This window comes from Pituophis catenifer, unplaced genomic scaffold, assembly GCF_029215685.1.
Source record: "Pituophis catenifer annectens isolate HBS135680 unplaced genomic scaffold, rPitCat1.0.hap2 SCAF_8, whole genome shotgun sequence".
Lineage (NCBI taxonomy): Eukaryota > Metazoa > Chordata > Lepidosauria > Squamata > Colubridae > Pituophis > Pituophis catenifer.
This window is the reverse complement of record NW_027256888.1, coordinates 38,692,887-38,712,123: the sequence shown is the minus strand read 5'-3', so window position 1 is coordinate 38,712,123 and position 19,237 is coordinate 38,692,887. Positions and strand designations below refer to the sequence as shown.

At 36.6% G+C, this 19,237-nt stretch overlaps 1 protein-coding gene across 1 annotated transcript in view; it reads right to left on the bottom strand.

The window, feature by feature from the left end:
• Positions 1 to 1,472: 1,472 nt before the first annotated feature.
• Positions 1,473 to 19,237, bottom strand: part of STOX2 (storkhead box 2) — a 91,871-nt gene continuing 74,106 nt past the window's right edge. The window contains exons 2-4 of the mRNA XM_070948870.1: positions 17,276 to 17,428; positions 8,645 to 10,916; positions 1,473 to 1,668 (exon numbers count right to left, since the gene is read on the bottom strand). Coding sequence (XP_070804971.1) covers positions 1,473 to 1,668; positions 8,645 to 10,916; positions 17,276 to 17,428 — 2,621 coding nt within the window. The remainder of the gene's footprint in view (positions 1,669 to 8,644; positions 10,917 to 17,275; positions 17,429 to 19,237) is intronic.

Below are 19,237 nucleotides of genomic sequence, written 5' to 3'. Positions count from 1 at the left end.
TATTATTCAAGTTTACTTCTGAAACTGTAAACCTCTCTAACCATTAATTTAGTATACTTTTTTTTCAAAAATAAATTACTTTGGATTAGCCATTGCAGGACATATACTTTATAATAAATCAATGCATACAGAAATTTTGTTATTAACTTTGTGAATTTTATGCGAGAGGTAAATAATGTATTTTATGGACCTAGCTTTTGATGATGAAAAATCTAATTAAGCTTTCTATGCATCAATGCATCAATTTTTATCACCTCTCTTTTCAGGAAAGTGACCTCTTTGCATATCAGCAACACTTCTAGATATGTTTAATTTCAATTTCTGTGATTGTTCTTAAACTTAGTATTTCCATACAATGTTTACTTACAAAGAAATATAATTCAATAAAAAGCCTGAAGTTTATTAGTCTCTATATCTGTTTTCTACAATGTATGCTCATTTCAATAGCCTAATTTAGGCACTCTAAAATATACATAAAATAGAAATATAATATGTCCTTCCATAGAAAGAAATCAACTCTTCAGGCCACTATTATTTGTATTACAAAGAGCTTTTTTTAATAATTGTTCAAATTCTTTCAATATTAGTAATATTTGGGGGTAATAGCTGGGGTAACACATTAAAGTGATTGCTTAACTTTATTTGCTATTTAGTATTTGCTATGTTTGCTACCTCTCCTATCACTTAATGATATGTCCCAGTCAAAGTTAGCATTTTCTTTACTCACCATCTATTACAAGTATTAAACCCCTCCTTGCAAATATGCAAAATTAAGAAATAAGATTTAGGCAAATATCTACTTTTTACTTTAAAAGAACTCAAGTAACATAAAAATAGGTAACTTTTCCATTAGCGCCTACCTCTTCCCACATTTTTAAAACATGACCTCTTTTAACTTACTTTTGCTATGATTTCTTGCAAGATCATGTCATGAAGACTCACAGTGAAAATGACAGATATATAAATAATTCACAGGTAGAGCTGAGGTCTTTCCTAATCTTGTTTGGCATTGTTTACCTTCAAGGTGACCCTTAGCTGTTTACTTTCAATGAAGGCTCAGTTTATAAAGGAAAAAAAATCACATCTGTAGTAAACAGTTTAATCAGTGGTGGGGGCATCACATATCTGTGGCATTTTTAAATGAAGTTGGCAACTGCATGACATTGAAAATGCAGATTACACTTACAGTGTCTAGACTTTCATATATGTGCTCAGTTACAATAAGTGAAGCAAAAGTGTACATATTGTCCCTATTCTGTTGCTACAGAGCCGCAAAATGTGAAAAGCAATGCCTTGAAATAAAGATTTCTTTGTTGCCCCTAGCCTATCTAGCAGCACAGTTTAAGTTGATACAAAAACTATGCAGTTAAAATGCCTGGTTTATTTTTTCCCTCCAAACACGTAAACATCAATCTGTGTGTCGTAAACTTTGATGCATACGATGAGACAGAAGATGTGAGGCAGAAGCACTATCAAACACTTGTAACAGAAGCTTGCAAGCAATTAGCGGGTTTCTGCAGTTTTTCAGTTTCGCTTGTTGGAGGGTCAGCAGTTGCTCGGAAGCTGAACACTGGACCTACACCGCCATGCGCAGGACTGAGAGCTGGATTTTGGCGTCTGTTGCTTTCAACAATGCTTGAAGTATTGGAAGCTAAGCTCTCACGAGTACTAAAGAAAGAGAAAAAATAATTATCAATGTAACCTATGTAGGTATCCATGAGCCGACCATAAGGAAAAAAACAAAGTGCCATCAAGAGAAACTTCTGTCTCTGATTATAAATATATGCTATTCTGGGCATTCTGTAAATTCCAACTCAGGTACTAAAACACATATTTTATACTTATTTTTAAGGAAAACCATGCTTTAGTTCCCCATGCCTATAAAGACAGATGAAAGAGTCTAAAGAATATTTGCTGCAAAGTCACTACCCAAAGAGTGGCAAATTTTAAACATACATGAAGCCTTAGCACTATGAGCAGAATCAGAATAAATTCTGTACATTAAGGAAGCAAATTATTTATTTCACTCCATATTATATTGTTGTTGCAGAATGTAGCCTTTTGTGCACTGTTTACCATTTCCTGTTGGGTCTGATTTTACCAGTTGTTGTTGTTGTTGTGTGTGTGTGTGTGTGTGTGTGTGTGTGTGTGTGTGTGTGTGTGTGTTGATCTTTTTAAATATATTGAATATTCATAGCTCTTTCTAAAATTGACTTTGAGAATTAATCTACAATGATACTTTATAAATAAGTAACTTTAAAAAAAAACCATGGAGCTAAAGATGCTGGAATTATTAAAAACACTTTGTAGTTAAAATGTTTTTTTTTTAATGTTAGAATTGCTGGATTTATCACTTGTCATTCAACTGGGAGAATCAGTGTGCTAATACTGCAGGTGAACTTTGGCATCTTTGCATTTTGCACTGTCCATCCAACAATACAGTTATCCTCAATAAGCTGTGTTCCTGCATGATTGAACAAAAATAGAGGAATTAGTGTTTTATTACAAGTTCTCATATAGCATAGAGGACCCTATAGACTTTTCAAAATAACTTACTGTATTTCTAATGTTAACTCTCTCCCACAGTTATATCTGTTAACCATGTCCAATATTTGAATTTATGCTTAGTCCATTGATATATTAAATAGAAATTTAACTAAACATTCAAACATAATCAGCAGTGGAAGGCAAACAGTAATTACATGTACAGCAAGTAACACTTGGTAGTTGTTAGGCACACTATAATATGGAAAAACAATTGGTATTTTTGGGACAAATGACATTGATAGAATTTGTATGTCACAGTAAATTAGGATTTCCAAGTATTCTGGCTTAGTATACACAAGCCAATATGTTTGTTAACAACTAAAAAAGATTGGCTCAAGTAAACAGAGACACTGGAAACTACTTCTGTAAATTGTTTTTTATGGTGTTAGTGATTTTGTCAGAATTAAAGCCAGAATTAAAAATCATTATTTGTTCTTGTTATTTGATTCTTGTCTTAGTTAGAAGAAATACCTCAAATATATTCTACAAATACTGAACTAAGTTTTCAGTCAGTAAGTAAAGCATTGCTACCAATCTATTTATTTCTGCTGAGAGTGATGATTGAGCAACGTCTACTACCACTGATTGATTCATGGTAAGCCAGAATTATCAGAAATTGGGATTCACTGTACTACATAAAGTTAGTAACTTTCTTGTTTCCTTTACCTTCCTTCTAATTCTTCTTATAAGTGTCTTAATATTACGCATACATAAGTACATACAAAAATCAGAACAGGAAAGTAAGGCTGTTCTCCTTGCCATATTTTGGAGTATAATTTACTTTATTTTGGTACTTATATTTCACACAATATTAATTGTTCATCTTATAATAGAATACAATATTTCCAGCCAATCAATTGTTCTGTTGCACTTAGACTACTAAAGCCAATATCTCTTTTCTAAGATGTCATGCATCGGTGACATATTAAATGCAAGTTTTAACAGAAATATAAAATTACTTATGAGTTAATACCAGTGAAAAATCAGAATGAACATGTCTGCCATATTTCTCAATATAAACAGAGGAGAGTTCTATTTATTAGACCTCAGGCCACATATTTGTGAACAGTAATAGATTAGTCAGCTCCTATGAATTATTCTTCCTTTTATTATCTTCAGTATCACTTCAGGAATATGGACATTGGTGTAACATCATGGTGGAAAAAAAGCAAATAAATAAATGAAAAAGAATCTGATTTAGTGAGCTGCAGCTCATTAAAATCTATGCCTTATATTATGGTGCTACCAGACTCATGATTTTCAGGAATATGGGTTATACTACAAAGGAGCCAGAAACATAACTAGATATTTCAAAATAAAAATGATGATGTATAAATTTAGAATACTGGAAGGAAATCAGATGTTCTCATTTATACATTGATGCTCTATGTGTTTTTATATTCTCAGTGTAGAAATGCTGGTAAAAGAAATAAAATATTGAGTCCTTCCAAATAAAAATTATGCATAAAGGTTGTTTAGATCAGCGGTCCCCAAACTTTGTGGCTTGGCGGCTCAGCTGCAGGGAGGGGAACTGGGCAGCATGAGTGGCAGGTTGGTGTACAAACATGTAGCTCCACTCATACAAGAGAAAACAGAAGCCTTTGGGGCGCAGTCTCGGCTCCTTCAGGCTTCTTCATGCCAAAAGCTTTTGCAAAGGTACAGAAGGCCTGAAGCAGCATGAGATAGCTCCTCTGAAGCCTTTCATCTCTTTGCAAAAGCTTTTGGGGTGAAGAAACCTTTGGGGGCACGGTCTTGCACTCCTTCAGACTCACTGAGGCTGCCCAACGCTCCAAAAGTGGAATGGGTGTCCTGTTCAGGCAGCCTCAGTGAGGCTGCCTCAGCAAAGTTGAGCAGGCGCGCTTGTCCCACTCAGCCTCTGGTCTCACCGTTCCATTTTTGGAGCATAGGGAACAGGTGGCTTGGCTGAGGGAGGTAAAGAGGAACAAGGTATGCAAGCAGTGGGCCGACGTGCACGCACGGGTAGCTCCATTCATGTAAGAGAGAAGCCTTTGGGGCACTGCAAGTGTAGAGTGGCTGTAAGCGCTGGACGTTTGTGCAAATGGAGCTGCGAGTGCCCACCGCTTGTGTAAGTGGGACTGCACATGCATGAGCCCACAACTCACATGGCCTGGTTGCGAGTAGGCCACAGCCCGGTAGTGGGCCGTGGCCCACAGGTTGGGGACCCCTGGTTTAGATAAATGCAATACTCTTTGGTATTTGTTGCATGCTAGAAATTACTGTAATAATATTATGTTGAAGAAGTGTTAAGAAACCTTTATAAAAAATCTATGTACCACTGACAGATTTTTCTTCCGATCAAAAATTTATTATCATATCTGTAATCATAACTGCATATGAAACAAACCGAATGGTTGAGTATAATGTTATATGAAAGAATAAATTACAGAACACTACAAAAGAAATTTAGTCTGTAATGATAAATATTTTAATTCTGTACGTATTTATGTTGGTGCTATGTGGGGGGGAGAGGTCCACCCTAGGCCCTTATAGTATGGTGTGCCTCAAGGCTTGGGTCTCTCACTACTCTTTTTATATGAAATTGTTGGATGAGGTCATTCAATAACATAGGTTGTGGTGTCATCAATAAGTTGATGATACACAGTTATGTTACCACCCTTGATTGGTCAGATGATGCTGTGAAGTGCTAAGCTAATTCTTGGAGTCTGTGAAGATTTGGATGGGGAGAACCAGCTCCAATTAAAGATTAGCAAGTAGAATGACTTTAGGGTTTTGGCTTCCCAAGATCTGGTGATGTTTCATCTTTAATTCTTGATGGGATTGCACTTTCCTAGACAAAGCTAACCGATCCTATTCCTGGACAGAATGGCCTTGCTTATGTTCTTCACTTGTTTGTGTATTCTTTTAAGCTGGGGGGGGGGGTATTTAGGGTTAGAGTTTTTGCTAGATCCCACATCAGCTGCCCAGAGTAGGTAAATTGCAGCAAAGAGATAGACAGATATGAAACAACATATAATTTACTAATGTTGACTTTCCAAGCTAACATCCTCCATATATGTTGAATTCCAACTGTTATCATCTCAGGATTAAAACAGCCAAAGTAATTATATCTAGAGCAACATTTTGAAGGGGAATTCATGCCCTCATTAGCTGAGGTGGGTAATCAGTAGACTTCCTGACACTGATTGATGATTATGTGCCATCAAATTTCTGACTTTTTAAGCACCTACATAGATTTTCTCTGTCCTAAACCTGGTCCTTCAAGGCTTCCAAATGGCCATCTATCACCATTGTAGCTGAATCCATCCACCTTGCTGCTGGTCATTATCTTTCCTTTCACCTTTCCCAGCATAAGAGCTTTCTCTAAGGGACATTATGTCTTTGCATGTCTGAAGTAGAACAATTAGAGCATGGTCATTTGTGCCTTGTGTGAGATTTTTTGAGTTAATTTATTCAATGATCCAATGATTTGTTTTCTGGGTATCCAAGGTATATTCAGGAGTCTCCTCCAACACCCAAGTTCAATCTGTTTCTTTAAAATCCAACTTTTGCTTTTATAGGCTATTACAGACTTGCACGATTCTGATATTATTATACAATATGATAGGTGCAATTCCTATAATCCCTTACCACTAGTTATGCTGACTATGTATGACAGAAACTGTAGTTCTATAACGAACAGGTAATATCTTGCTGACCTCTGTTTAAAAGCAATATGCACAGCTAATCTGCACTTAAGATTCTGAAATCATATCCTTAATTTTTCAGATCATAGTGAAAAATTGGAGAACTGAATAGGGGAACATAAGACTAGGAAATAAATGCATCTTCTCTGAAGCAATGGAAATAAGGAGATTGAAAGAAATGTAAAATCTGTGGGAAGAGGAAAAGATTGGTGTCTTACGTTTATGATAATATCAATAGTATATTCGCTGAAGTGATACAAAAAGGCCCTTATTGAAATAGCCACAGCAAAAGTTTTCTTTATGCAAAGACAGCTATATCTCTTAGAAAGCTGTGCCAATTTTATTAGTTGTTATGTGAAACTATGTAAGACTCAAAACAGCTGAAATAATATAGTCTAGTCTGGTCTGATACAACTACATGCTTAGTAGCAAACAAACCAATTTGAGAAGTAGCATCATAACTCAAAAACTGACCACAAAACAAAGGGAAGGTCTACAGATGCGTTGAGAAACTCAGGTTTCCTGGCACAAGTGTAGAAACATTAAATGACAAGCAACTTTCAGAAAAATAGAAACTCTGAAGCTAACTCCAAGTCTATTAAAATAATGTAACTGTTTCATATAAAGAGCAACATATTATTCAATGTATGTAAGTATCTGTACCATATTTTCCTTTGAGATTAAGGAAAAATATATCTGGGATGTTTGTTCAATCCTTTTCTCGCTTCTTTTCTTGCTGTCTAACGTGAGATTTTGGTCTCACCTCAATGGATTTCCCTATGATTTTTACCTGTTTTATAAGTAGATACTCTATATACAGTAGAGTTAAGCTAGCTAGAGAAAGATGGAAAATTTCTACTTTAAATAATTATGGCTTTTAGTCAAGTTTAATAAATGTAGATTAACTCTATAAGATATACTAAAAATCAATGCTGTTAAAATATCTAATGTCAATTGAAGTGGTAAATATTGATTGCAACGTCTAACTGACTTGCCTGTTGTCCAGCTATCCTCTGCTATTGAAGCTGTTAAAGGTACTACAAAGAATCAAATAGCTGAATAGCGCAATTGGAGAGATAGTTTTGACTTGGTATTAATATTTCGTAACCTCTAGCTTTCTTCTAGAGTAGAGTCTGGCCATAACAATCACAGTCATATATCTATCTATATCTGTTTTGCTCTACATTATTCCCTTCCGATATAATTGAATGGACTGATTTTGTACTGTTCTAAGAATTGTCCAAAAAATTGCAGGAAAAAAAGGAAGAAAATCATAACCTGACAATACTTCATGCATATTTCTATTTTGCACATAGTTTTGAAAGTGTCAGAAATTTCCAGGAAGAGATGCATAACGTGAATAAATCAGAAACACAATTAAGGAGGCAAATGTATCACATATCTAGGAAAAGAAGAAAATCTGAAAAGTCGCTTTATAGAATATGGTATAGCTGCAAAATTTAGTTTTAAGTGCACAGCTTTTATTTTAAAAATAAATACTTCTCATAACTCCCTTCAAAGATGGTATTTGAAACTCTGAGGGCAATATTTGATGACATTAAATAAATTTGCAAAGGTTGGAATGAAAGGAACTTTATTTCCTAGTATTGTTTTCTCTTTGTTTGTAATAGCAATAGGGACAGAATAAATCTGAAGTCAATAGTTTTATAACTTCCTCCAACCTATTTATCTTTAAATAGAGCTTCCACCATGGGAGAACTATAGAACATTTGAAATTCTATAGTATTTTTCAATTCATTTTAGGATAAAAATTATTTTAACTCTGAACCTTTATTACCACAAGTGGACAGAGACAGATAGGTACTCTATTTATTGCAAAACAGTAAATAGTATGGCTATAAAACACATCTGAAATCTTTGAAGTGATGAAGCAGTTGCATTCTCTAGAATGCCTCACTTCAGCAATAGTCACCAAAAATATCTGTACATGAATATACAGAACCTGCTTCAACACTTCAAAGAGGGGTGCTTCACTTGCACCAACATGGTTTATGTATTAGCTTTATGTTAAGCCTTAACTCACAGTGAAACAATAATTTTACCAATAGGCTGAATCTATAATATACAGACACCTGAAATGTAGCATCCTGTAGCCAAAGACAGCAAGCATCTGTAACAGAGGTGAAGTTAGAATCTTCCAATCATGGGAAGTTAAGCTACTATAATGTAAATGTTATTCTGAAAAAGTCTGATTTATTATATGAAGTCATAGTTTAATTATTTAGGTGACTGATACCAAGCCATTGTGATATAGATTCTACTCAAATCAAAGACCCTAAACACTGCCTCAAGCTGTAGGAAACCTCCAACCTAAAACACTATAAATCTGCAATATTTCCATGAGTTGTTTATGGTAATGAGACATTACATTTAAGGTATTTAAAATTAATGTTGTTAATTTAAAATCTTACCGTGGAGAATTGAATCCACTATCAACTGTGATACTACTGCTGTCCATGCTGTCCAGCCGTGCCGAATGTGTGGCTCTCTGGCTGTTGCTGTTTTCCGTTTCCTTTGGAGCAAGTAGAGTGAGATTCTTTTCAAATTTCCTTTGCAAGTCTCTTTCCTTCTCTCGCTCAAGAAGCCACTGCATAGTGCCCACATCATCCCGATTCTTCTCTTCCTCTGTATTCTTATTAGTCCCTTCCTCAGAGTCATCATCATCAGAGACATTGTAATAATCAAAAGCTGCTTCTTGGTTTCCAGCTGTTTCTTGCTGCCTCTGGGAAATTGGTATGACTTGTGTGACTGAGGTTACCATAGCTTGTTCAAGTTTATCACATCTGCTCGGCAAAGTTTCAGAAGGTGTCTTTTGATGAGGTTTTAAGTGTGGCACATTAGGTTTGTGAAAACTGTTGACAGAGAGAGTACTGTGGAGAGGCTTAAAAAGTGTGTCTTTACTAAATATTTCTTTCCTCTTATCAAGGCTACTGGACTCTGTGCTATGATGTTGAGCTAGTCGGCCATTTGTAATTACTTCAGCTGTCTGACTTGTAGCAATTGGCCCACTACTATTACTTGGCCCTTTAGGTGACTCCTCTCTATGAACTCCTGGTTCTCTAGCTAAGTGCTGTGACTGTCTTTCTGAGGGAGAGACTTTTTTCGTGCTGTCTGCCAAAGTCACTGGGTCACTGTCATCTTTGTTTTTTCCTAAAGGTGAAGGAGCTGTGAGTACTGTTTCACTGGAAGTATTACACTGAAAATAATCATCAATGGCTGATTTTGTTGTACAAGAACTGAGTTCATTATAAGGTGGTAAGTTCTCAGTTGGTTTGCTTTGTTCTAACAAGGTACAGGAAGTAGGAGTTTCTGCACTGCCAACAATCTTTTCAGGTTTAATTACCTCTTTGTAATTTACAGATGACAGAAGAGCCCTTTGATGACTAAGTGATTGTGAAGGCCTTAAGGTGCTATCATCTATATATGTTTGACTGGTTGCTTGGTCATCTTGGCTGCAAGCTTCAATTATGTCTTCAGGGGTACCTAAGGAAGCAGTACCCAGAGGTCCTTTTGAATTATCCATAGATCGAGATCGTTCCTTGGCTTTATTAGATCTCTCGTTTCTTGATCTTCGGTCCTGTGTGTGGCTGTGGCTTCGATGGACCTTAGAATGAGAGCTTCCTCTTGAAGGTTCAGGAAAAGGCATTTCTGTTCTTCTTTTGGCCAGTTCACCAGATACATCCCATTCAGGCGTCATAGGAAAATGAGACTCAAGAACATTAGGACTGCTGTGCATGATGAAGTTGTCCCTTTTGTGTTCTATTATGTAGCAGCCTTCCCTTGGGGACCTCATGAGAGGATCATAGAAATCATATTCCCTTTCACCTGGCACATCTAAATGAGAACCCTCTGAAGGATCTACTTTAGAGACTCGAGTTTTGCTGTGCGACCGAGATTTCCCATGAGATTTTCTATGACTTCTACTCTTTTTGCTTCTCCCGCTATGATGAGCTGATGATCCAGCCTTGCTCCTTTGAGCTTTTTCTTCTTCAAGCTTCTTCATTAGTGCAGTGTGCCGCATGACATTTTCCACAGTCAGATCAGGATTGATACGCCTAATAATCTCCATTTCTACCTCCCTAGGTATAGTGGTAGGAGTATCTTCATCCCTTAAAGGCCATTCTTCAGGAGGAAATTGGGCAGAAAAATTGGCCAGCTGTTTTGTCTTATCTTTTTTGAAACTCAGTCGAAACAATTTTAGCCCAAATTTTTTAGACTGCTTTTCTCCATCTTTAGGCTTTGAAAGTGTCTCTGTTTTGTAAGAAAAATTTACAGTACTTTTACTTTTTTCAGTGGGTGGCACCTGGCAAAGAGAAGGGGGGCAATAAGAGTCTTTGCAGTCTTTTGTTGATTTCCTCTGTAGAGTTGATGCATGCATGCTATGCATGTCTTCTCTGCAACAATGGCAAGAGTCGCAGTGGTTTTTAGGTAACGTTCGATCTCTGACACAGCCCGAGGTGGAAGGAGTTATAGTTCCTTGCTGTGGAGAGGTACACTGAGACCTGTCAGGTATCCTCTCATCCAGATGGTACCATTTACTGTTAGTTCTTATGAGAGAAGGTGTTATAAAATAAGTCTGTGGGGTCACAATGAAGTAACCATCTGGAGTTGGGTATATTTTTCTTTCTCGTACAAGCATGTTTAAGGTATGACGAAGGATTTCAGGACTTGGAGTTGGAACACCTAAAAAAAAACAATAATGTGAAAATATATTCTCAATATATCTCTAGTATATATATGATCTAAAAAATGAAGTACAACATATAATTCAACAAACTACTTTGATATGAAGATGTCAAGCAAAATATTTTTGGAACTTTTTCCTTGATATCTGAGTGACCACTGCTGCTTTGATGGGGTTTTTTTTGCAACTATAATATAAAAATGCTCCAGATTAAGCAATTTAACATATATTTCCTAATAGTTATAAAATACAATGTAACAGTTCTAGCATGTAGGTGAATTTCTGTAAATTGTCATATAAATTGAATATAATACAAACAACTTCTTAGCTGTGTTTCACTGACTTTCCTGGGGCACATTTTACAGCCATTACAGCCACCACGGACTTTCAGATTACTATCTTATGACTTGAAGGAAAAAAAAAAGACTAACAGAGGACTCTTTTATATTTAAAGACATTTTAGATTTAACACTAACTATTGCCATGATACAACTATGAAAAAGAAATTCAGCTATTAGAAAAATCACTATATATCCATACAATCAATGGCAACACATATAATATACTGTAAAATTAAATTGTACAGGATCCATTTATTTTATTGAGGAAAATATAAATACAATTATATATCTTTACACATGACTTGTAACTGTACAAGATGAAATAAAATATTGGATAGAAATAAATGAACTATTGTCTTAATGTAGATTTTTATGACATAATGCCTCCCCTGATATTTATTTGAATCTACTATGTATCTAGAATCATATTAACTTCATTAATATAAAAACAGTTATATTTCTTTACACTTTTGCTGTCTATCTATCTTATCACTATGGCCTGGAATTTTTTTTAGTTATATATGTATGTTCACGGATGCCGCCGCTTGCAGCACGACGTTGCGTGGTGTCTTGTGTCATTGCGCACGTGAACAGTGGCACCAGTGCAACAAACCTTGTAGCATCCTGCTGCAAGTGGCTGCAAAAGAAGTTGGACAGCGGTATGACAGGTGTATATGTATGGGAGGTCTGGCTGCGGCGGTCCTAAGGTAAGCGGCACAGGGCACATGGGACAGCTCCATCCACCACCCAAGCTTGATTTTTCGCCTGTGCCTCACCCCACCTCGAACAACCAGATGGTGGGCGGGGCTTAATTAGGACTTATTTTGGGGTAGGGCTTATATTAGGTGCAGGCATGAAAATTGGACTAGAGCTTGTTTTCGGGGAAAGTTGTATTTTCGGGAAAACACGGTAGAATAAAGCAGGTATTTTAAAAGTCTTATGGAGGATTAAAGCACCCTTAAAAATCCTACTCCCACCACAGGGCAATTTCATCCTTTTTATTGGTTTTCCAATCCTCTGCATGGCTTACAGTAACAATTTTATCCCTTTAAAAAACCCAAATGGAAAACAGGTCATCTATTCCAGTGAGATATATATCCCACCATGGTCCTTAAGTAAGACTCAAGGAGCGTAAGTTGAAATCTCTCACATGAACAGGCTGCTGCTGAAAGAGGAATTATTTTAAGGACTTCAGTACAATATATGTAGAGTTTTAAATATAATAACCAGTAAAGCTACAAAGAGATTTGGATTCAAAAGGCAATGTATGACTTGGAGTACAAGTGAGAACACACATAGTATCTATTGGGAAAAAAATGCATCTCTCCTACTAAGCTCCTGTGGCAGCCACTTAATTCTGGGGAAAAGACCAGCTTTTTAGATAAACTGTATCAAAGTTACTTGAGTTGATGGGTCAAATATTATTTCTCATCACACCCTATCCCAGAGCGTTGTAGGAAAAACTGATGCAATATTAAATCAATAAAATAACTACATATGAGGTTTCAGGAATGGTATAATATAGATTCTCTAAGAACCTCTGGAGATCAGCTAGCTGTGGTGTACTAATTGAAGTTTCCAGACCAAGGACAAGGTAGCCCCCTTATAGATTACGCTATAGCTGTTAACCCTGGAGATTATCATAGCATTTACCACTGGATAATTCCCCTCCAGGAAATGGTGCAGCTGATCTATATGCCAAACATAATTAAAGGTGTTCCTGGCTGTTGCCGGAGTCAGAAAAAAATTGAGAGATTCATATTGAGAAGCACCTCCAAAGACCTTCCCTTCCCTTCTGGGGAAATGTAACCCTAACTAGGAGCCAGATCAGTTACTTCTTAGAGTTGTAATCCTGTACAATACCCATCTCCATCTTGACTGCATTTGACTTCCATTGATTTTCTCTCATCTAATCTGTTACTAGCTGAAGGCCGCAGCCATTCAAAGGAACCACATGATTATCTTAACAGAATTAACAGAATAACAGAGTTGGAAGGGCCTTGGAAGTCTTCTAGTCCAACTCTCTGCTCAAGCAGGAAACCCTTTAACATTTCAGACAAATGATTGTCCAATCTCTTCTTGAAAACTTTCAGGGTTGGAGCATCCACAACTTCTGGAGGCAAGTTGTTCCACTGATTAATTGTTCTAATTGTTAGGAAATTTCTCCTTAGTTCTAGGTTGGCTTTTCTCTTTGATTCGTTTCTATCAATTGCTTCTTGTCCTGCCTTCAGGTGCTTTGCTAAAATAAGGTTTACAAAGAAATAATTTGTGTATCACCAGAATATGACGGAAACCCGATTCTATAAATTTCATGGTACTATTAGAATTAATAATGTGCAGTTAGTAGGAGAATGGTTTAAATGAATTCATACAAGGTGACAAATCAAGCAACAAGGAGAACATTGACACTTTAGAAGCCATTTGAATCTATCTGGCTTCCCTGACAATAATTAACTGAACTATTTACGTTGACATAAATTAGCATCATGAAAGAAGAAAGAAAATACTTATTTCATTTACAGAGATACTGGATATATTCATTTACCTGGCCAATGGTTTCCATTGACAACCATTTCATGAGTCAAACTTGGAAAAGTGAGAGCTGGAATCTTATAAGAATAAATCACATATTAGTTTTAAAAAAATATCTATTCTGACAGTTCAGGCCAGAGAGGAAGGTTTTCACAGGCTATTAGTATGATTAGGATTGGAAAATAAATTTGCATACAAATCCTCCCCCATTAGGGTTAGAATAGGAATACTGAATTGGAATTTACATTCCTTCAATAAATCTGATACAGTAGTCCAGACGAAAATTGAATTTATTCCTTTCATTAAAACTTCTACTTCTGACTACATTTTAACTCTATAGGCGGCTTTTTTGTGGTAGTCATGCATAATTTTTAGCATTTCAGTGTGGTTTTTTTGTGGTGGGGTGTCCGAGGGCCTTGTACATTGCTGCCCTCAATAGCTTTCTGCTATGTAAACAGTTAGAATCCAACCAATTTGATCTTATTTGCTAATGGTTTCAAGTGGAGGGGAGTACAGCATAGGTCGGAGAAGCTGCATGGATGAAAGAGTGCGTAGAGGTTCCTTCCTCCCTATTCCTCCCTCCCCTTTCCCTTCTCTTACTTTCCCTTTCAAGCAGGCAGTTAAGTGGCTGCTGCTTGGTGGGTGAAGGAGCAAGAAAGAGTTTGCAAGACTGGTTGGGAACCTTTGAAGGAATTTTGAAAATGAAGATCACATGACCGCAGCAGCAGTAGCAGTATAGCAGCAGCCAGTAGCATATATGCTAAAGATTTATTTCACTTTAAAAAAGAGAGAGAGACACTGATTCTGGATAAGATGTTCAGTCCTCTCCTCAAAATTAACATTATAGTTTGAAGTTCCTTCATAATGGAACTCAGATGTCTCTATACCCGTGATGGCGAACCTATGGCACACAGGTGGCACGTGGAACCTTCTCTGCGGGCACATGAGCCGTCGCCCAGCTCCATCGCGCATGCGTATGAGCTTCCCACCAGCCAGCTGATTTTCAGGTCTCTGCCCTGCAAACGGGAGATGCGCACGCATGCGCAGAGGGGGGGGGGCTACCTTTCTCCTTACTTTCTGCTGGCTGTGCCTTCCCAGATCCCCGGAGATTCCCTTCCCAATGCTGTTTTGGGAGGCAAGGCTTTTTCCCCCCCTCCCAGCCCTGTTTTGGAAGGCGAGGCTTCCCCCCCCAGAGCTGTTTTGGGATGTGAGGCCAAAAGGAGGGGGGTTTTGTGTGCGCATGTGTGGGAGGAGGGGAGTGCGCACATGCAGGGAGGGTCGTTCGTGCATGTGCAGGGGGGTGTGGCGTGTGGGAGGGGCATTGCTTTTAGCACCAAAGGAAAAAAAGGTTAGCCATCACTGCTATATACTATTAATGTATACTGTGGACAGCCCACAATCCTTAGATGTCAAGATCCTCTTCAAAAATGATGGAAAAACAACTATTAATGTGAGCATGCAGATGCTCTATGGCTAGCCATATATTCCTAGATAGTCCATAGGTATGAAACAACATAGGTATGAAACAACATATTCCAAATATTACATAATCTTCTAGTACAGGGGTGGGCAAATGTGGCCCTTTTACAACCTGTGGACTTCAACTCCCAGAATTGGCTTGGCTGTCTCAGGAATTCTGGGAGTTGAAGTCCACAGGTTGTAAAAGGGCCACATTTGCCCACCCCTGTTTTAGTATCATTTTCTTCTAAAATGTATTATTAAGATTCAATAAACAAAACATTTGCTTAATATATTTGATTTAAAATGCATAATGCTGGCAATGTGATGCCATAAATAATTAGCCCATTTTTTCTTTATATAGCTGTGGTTCAGATTCCCCACCCCCACCCCATTGCTTAGTAAACTATGCATGCCATCATTTCAATTTGGTTTCATATGCTGTTAACGTAGGCATCACACAATCTATACACATGCATTTCAGAACACAGGCAAAACAGAGCTACATTCATCAGAGCATTTACAAAATTTTACCCCCAAATTAGAATGCATTTAAAAACATGCATGTTGTCAGACTATATGTGACTTTAATAATTGTTTTCAAACTGCTAGTATTTTTTCAACTCCTACTTTAAAACCTGATGGATCTATTTCAAATATATTTGAATAGGAAGGTGTTGTGGTGGCACTGTGGTTAGAATGCAGTATTGCAGGCTAACTGCCCACAGCCATGAGTTCAATCCTGACCGGCTCAAGGTTGACTCAGCCTTCCATCCTTCTGAGGTCAGTAAATTGAGGACCCAGATTGCTGGGGGCAATACACTGACATTTGTAATTTGCTCAGAGAGTGCTGTAAGGAAGTATAGAGTGGTATATAAGTGTTAACTGCTATTGCTATATTTGCAATATATGCCTTCCATGCATCACGATACATGGGAGGAAACTCTTTAAAACAGAGATGAAAACTTAATTGAAAAGATGCATTATTCAGACTTATAAAAATACAATAACTTTCTTAAACAATATAAAACTGCAAGCTGGGCAAGAAACTGAATCTTTTTCTGTAAAGCGTGTTATTTTAAATTACTAATTGCATATATCTAAAATAAAGAACAGAAAATCACTTCTAAAAAACAATTAGGTACTTGTATAAGGAGAAAATATTACTAAATGTTAAGTAATTATCATATGCCATTCATGTCCACAGAAAGTTGAGAAAACATTCTGTGATTCCTTACATGAAATTCAATGTTCTTATTTGTTCTAAGAAAGTATGCCAGTCTAGAAGTAATGAGTAAAAGTTGATCTGAATGATAAACTAAATTTCATCTTGTTTATTAACTGGATCTACCATGAAAGAACTATAGTTCATATACAGAGATTGTAAAATAATTTAAATAAAATGTATGACCTCATGAACTGAAGATAGAAATGTACTTAGCACTAAAGAAGTAAAAGTAACATAAATGTAGCCTCTTTGTTAATCATCGTACACAGGCCTAAGGCTTCTTTCTTTAAGAGCTCTATTCTTAACAATATTATGACACCTTTAAATAAATATCAGTATGTGAAAAATATATTCATGTGACCTATAAGAGAACAAGAAGAAAAATAAAAGAATATAGGTTTTATTTAAAACACAAAAGTAACCAGGAAGAGAAGAGAATGAACGTAAAGGTATAGTAGATTCTACCATTATAGGAGAACCATGGAAACAGAACAATATAGGTTAAATGTTAGGTAATGTAGTTTTTTTAAAAAAATGAAAGAGCAATTAGTTCAGAGCCAATACAAATGTATAGCTGGGAATCACACTGATATGCAGGTGAATGATACAGAACAATTATATATACAATTATCTATTGATAGTTGTATATATATATATTAGCATATATTGTATGCAATATCTAATTGAAAATCAAAAGAAAACCTGATCAATTATTATAGTGAAGCAGGGCATATACCTATCCACCTAATCATCTGTGCATGCATCAATGTGTTTAGAGATAGACTAGTATATATTTTACCAGGAAAGCAGGTTGTTAGGTGCTCTATTAATGCTTCTTGCGTGACTTGTTTTCGTGCTGAGTTCATTGATGAGATGGCCAAGCAAAGGATTTCTCCAAGTGGAATAAATTGTGACTGACTGATGGGTGACATACTGATTGGCGATACATCACCTGTAGATAGAAAACGAGATTTTGCTTAACCATCCTGAAGTGATTGTAATGAGACACATGCTTCCATTACAACTTTAGAGTAAAGCCTAATAATATTTTGAAAACATAAAAAATGCAGACTGTATTTTTATAGAGATTAAAATAGCAACACCTAGTTAATTCAAAGTTTGGCTTAATAACTGAATGGAGGAAGAGATAAAGAGAGATTAAGATGTATAATTAATAAGGTACATTTGCAATTATAAACAATTTTAAATAAAGTGTATATTAAGTTGTAAATTCTGTATAATTAAATACCATTAGTGAATTAGTGAAATAAGTATAACAGATAAATAGTAAATAATTTACTCATTGTATTAGCGACATCAAAAATCTAATGAAACTAATGGAGAGAAGTATACCTAAAATCATTGAGTGGTCTGACCTTAAATTGGGATTTTCAAAAAGTAATGAATGAGTACATATTCTGATACAAAATGTCAGAATTGACAATTTTACCTTTTAGGTCATTTAGCCAAGCATTTACTGGCCACTTTCTATTTATCCAAATCAAGTACTTCACAATAGCTATATTGGTATAATATAGATCGTTTTTAAACAGCAGTAAGATTATCGTTTTAAAATTATCCACAATGAGTGCATGATAGAATCAATTTTAGGAGCCAAATTATTTTTTTCAAAACTGCATTTTGTCTATTGTTCTTCAGATTCAAAACAACATGCTAGAAAAGTGATGGAAAACTACAATAGGAATAGGCGATTAATTTCATGCTTTTGGGGGCGGGGGCTTTTCAAAGATACTTGGTAGTCAACTCAAGATATTATATCAGATACATTATTAATCCAATCAATGAAGTGACTGCTTATGCTCCTAAGGTAAAAATAACTTTGACAGAAAATTGTCAAATTATTTATTTAAAATCAAATATATTTTATTTGGAGAGTGGAGACAGAGACAATGTCAGCCCCACTTTGCCGGGTCTGTCATTCCGGAGGGGACGGAGACAAACAAAGCATGCCACCCTTGTTCGGCACTGACACTCTTGCCTTAACGCCGCCTGCTTCCTCTTCTGACCACTATTCTCAAGGTCTCCAGCACCGTCGGACGGGTTGCCGCCCCTCAGCTGAGAGACGGATGGAGCCACGCCTATGCAGATGCCAAGCCGGCTACTTTAGCCAACATTAATGGGGGCTTACCGAACTTGACGTCCCTGGGCTACTCACAACTAATGACCAGCTAGGGGAAGCAACTGGAATCCTCCAATTGGCGCTAGGGTTTGGGGTGGAGTTAGTGGGTGGAATAGCAGGGTGGGGCGCACTGGGTTTAAAAACGGTGATGGGAGCACGTATGATTAGAGTTGACAATATTTCACTGAAACTGCACTGGGTGATTGTTAGAGCGTGCCGAATCACCTGGAAGGTAAAACTTTACTACAACTTCCACCTTGTTGTCTGGCGTTTCCTTTCCCATTCTTTTTCGGAACCTGACAGACAAGATAAATATCCCAAATCTCTGTAACAATATTTTGACTGTAAGCAGGAAGTATATACAGTGCTAAAGCCCTGCCTGATATAAGTAGACATAAATATAAGTTCACTAAATGTTTGTGAAAGGTTAATAGGGTTGGATTCAATCTCTCAGATGAATATTGAGTACTTATTATTGATAAGCAAACATTTTACAGTGGTACCTCTGTATTCAATTGCTTCAAAACTTGTCGAATTTGGTACTCAACATACTTTGATGAGAAAATGTTGCCCAGTACTCTTTGTTTGGTACTAAATACCCTGCAATAGGAAAAGGCAGAC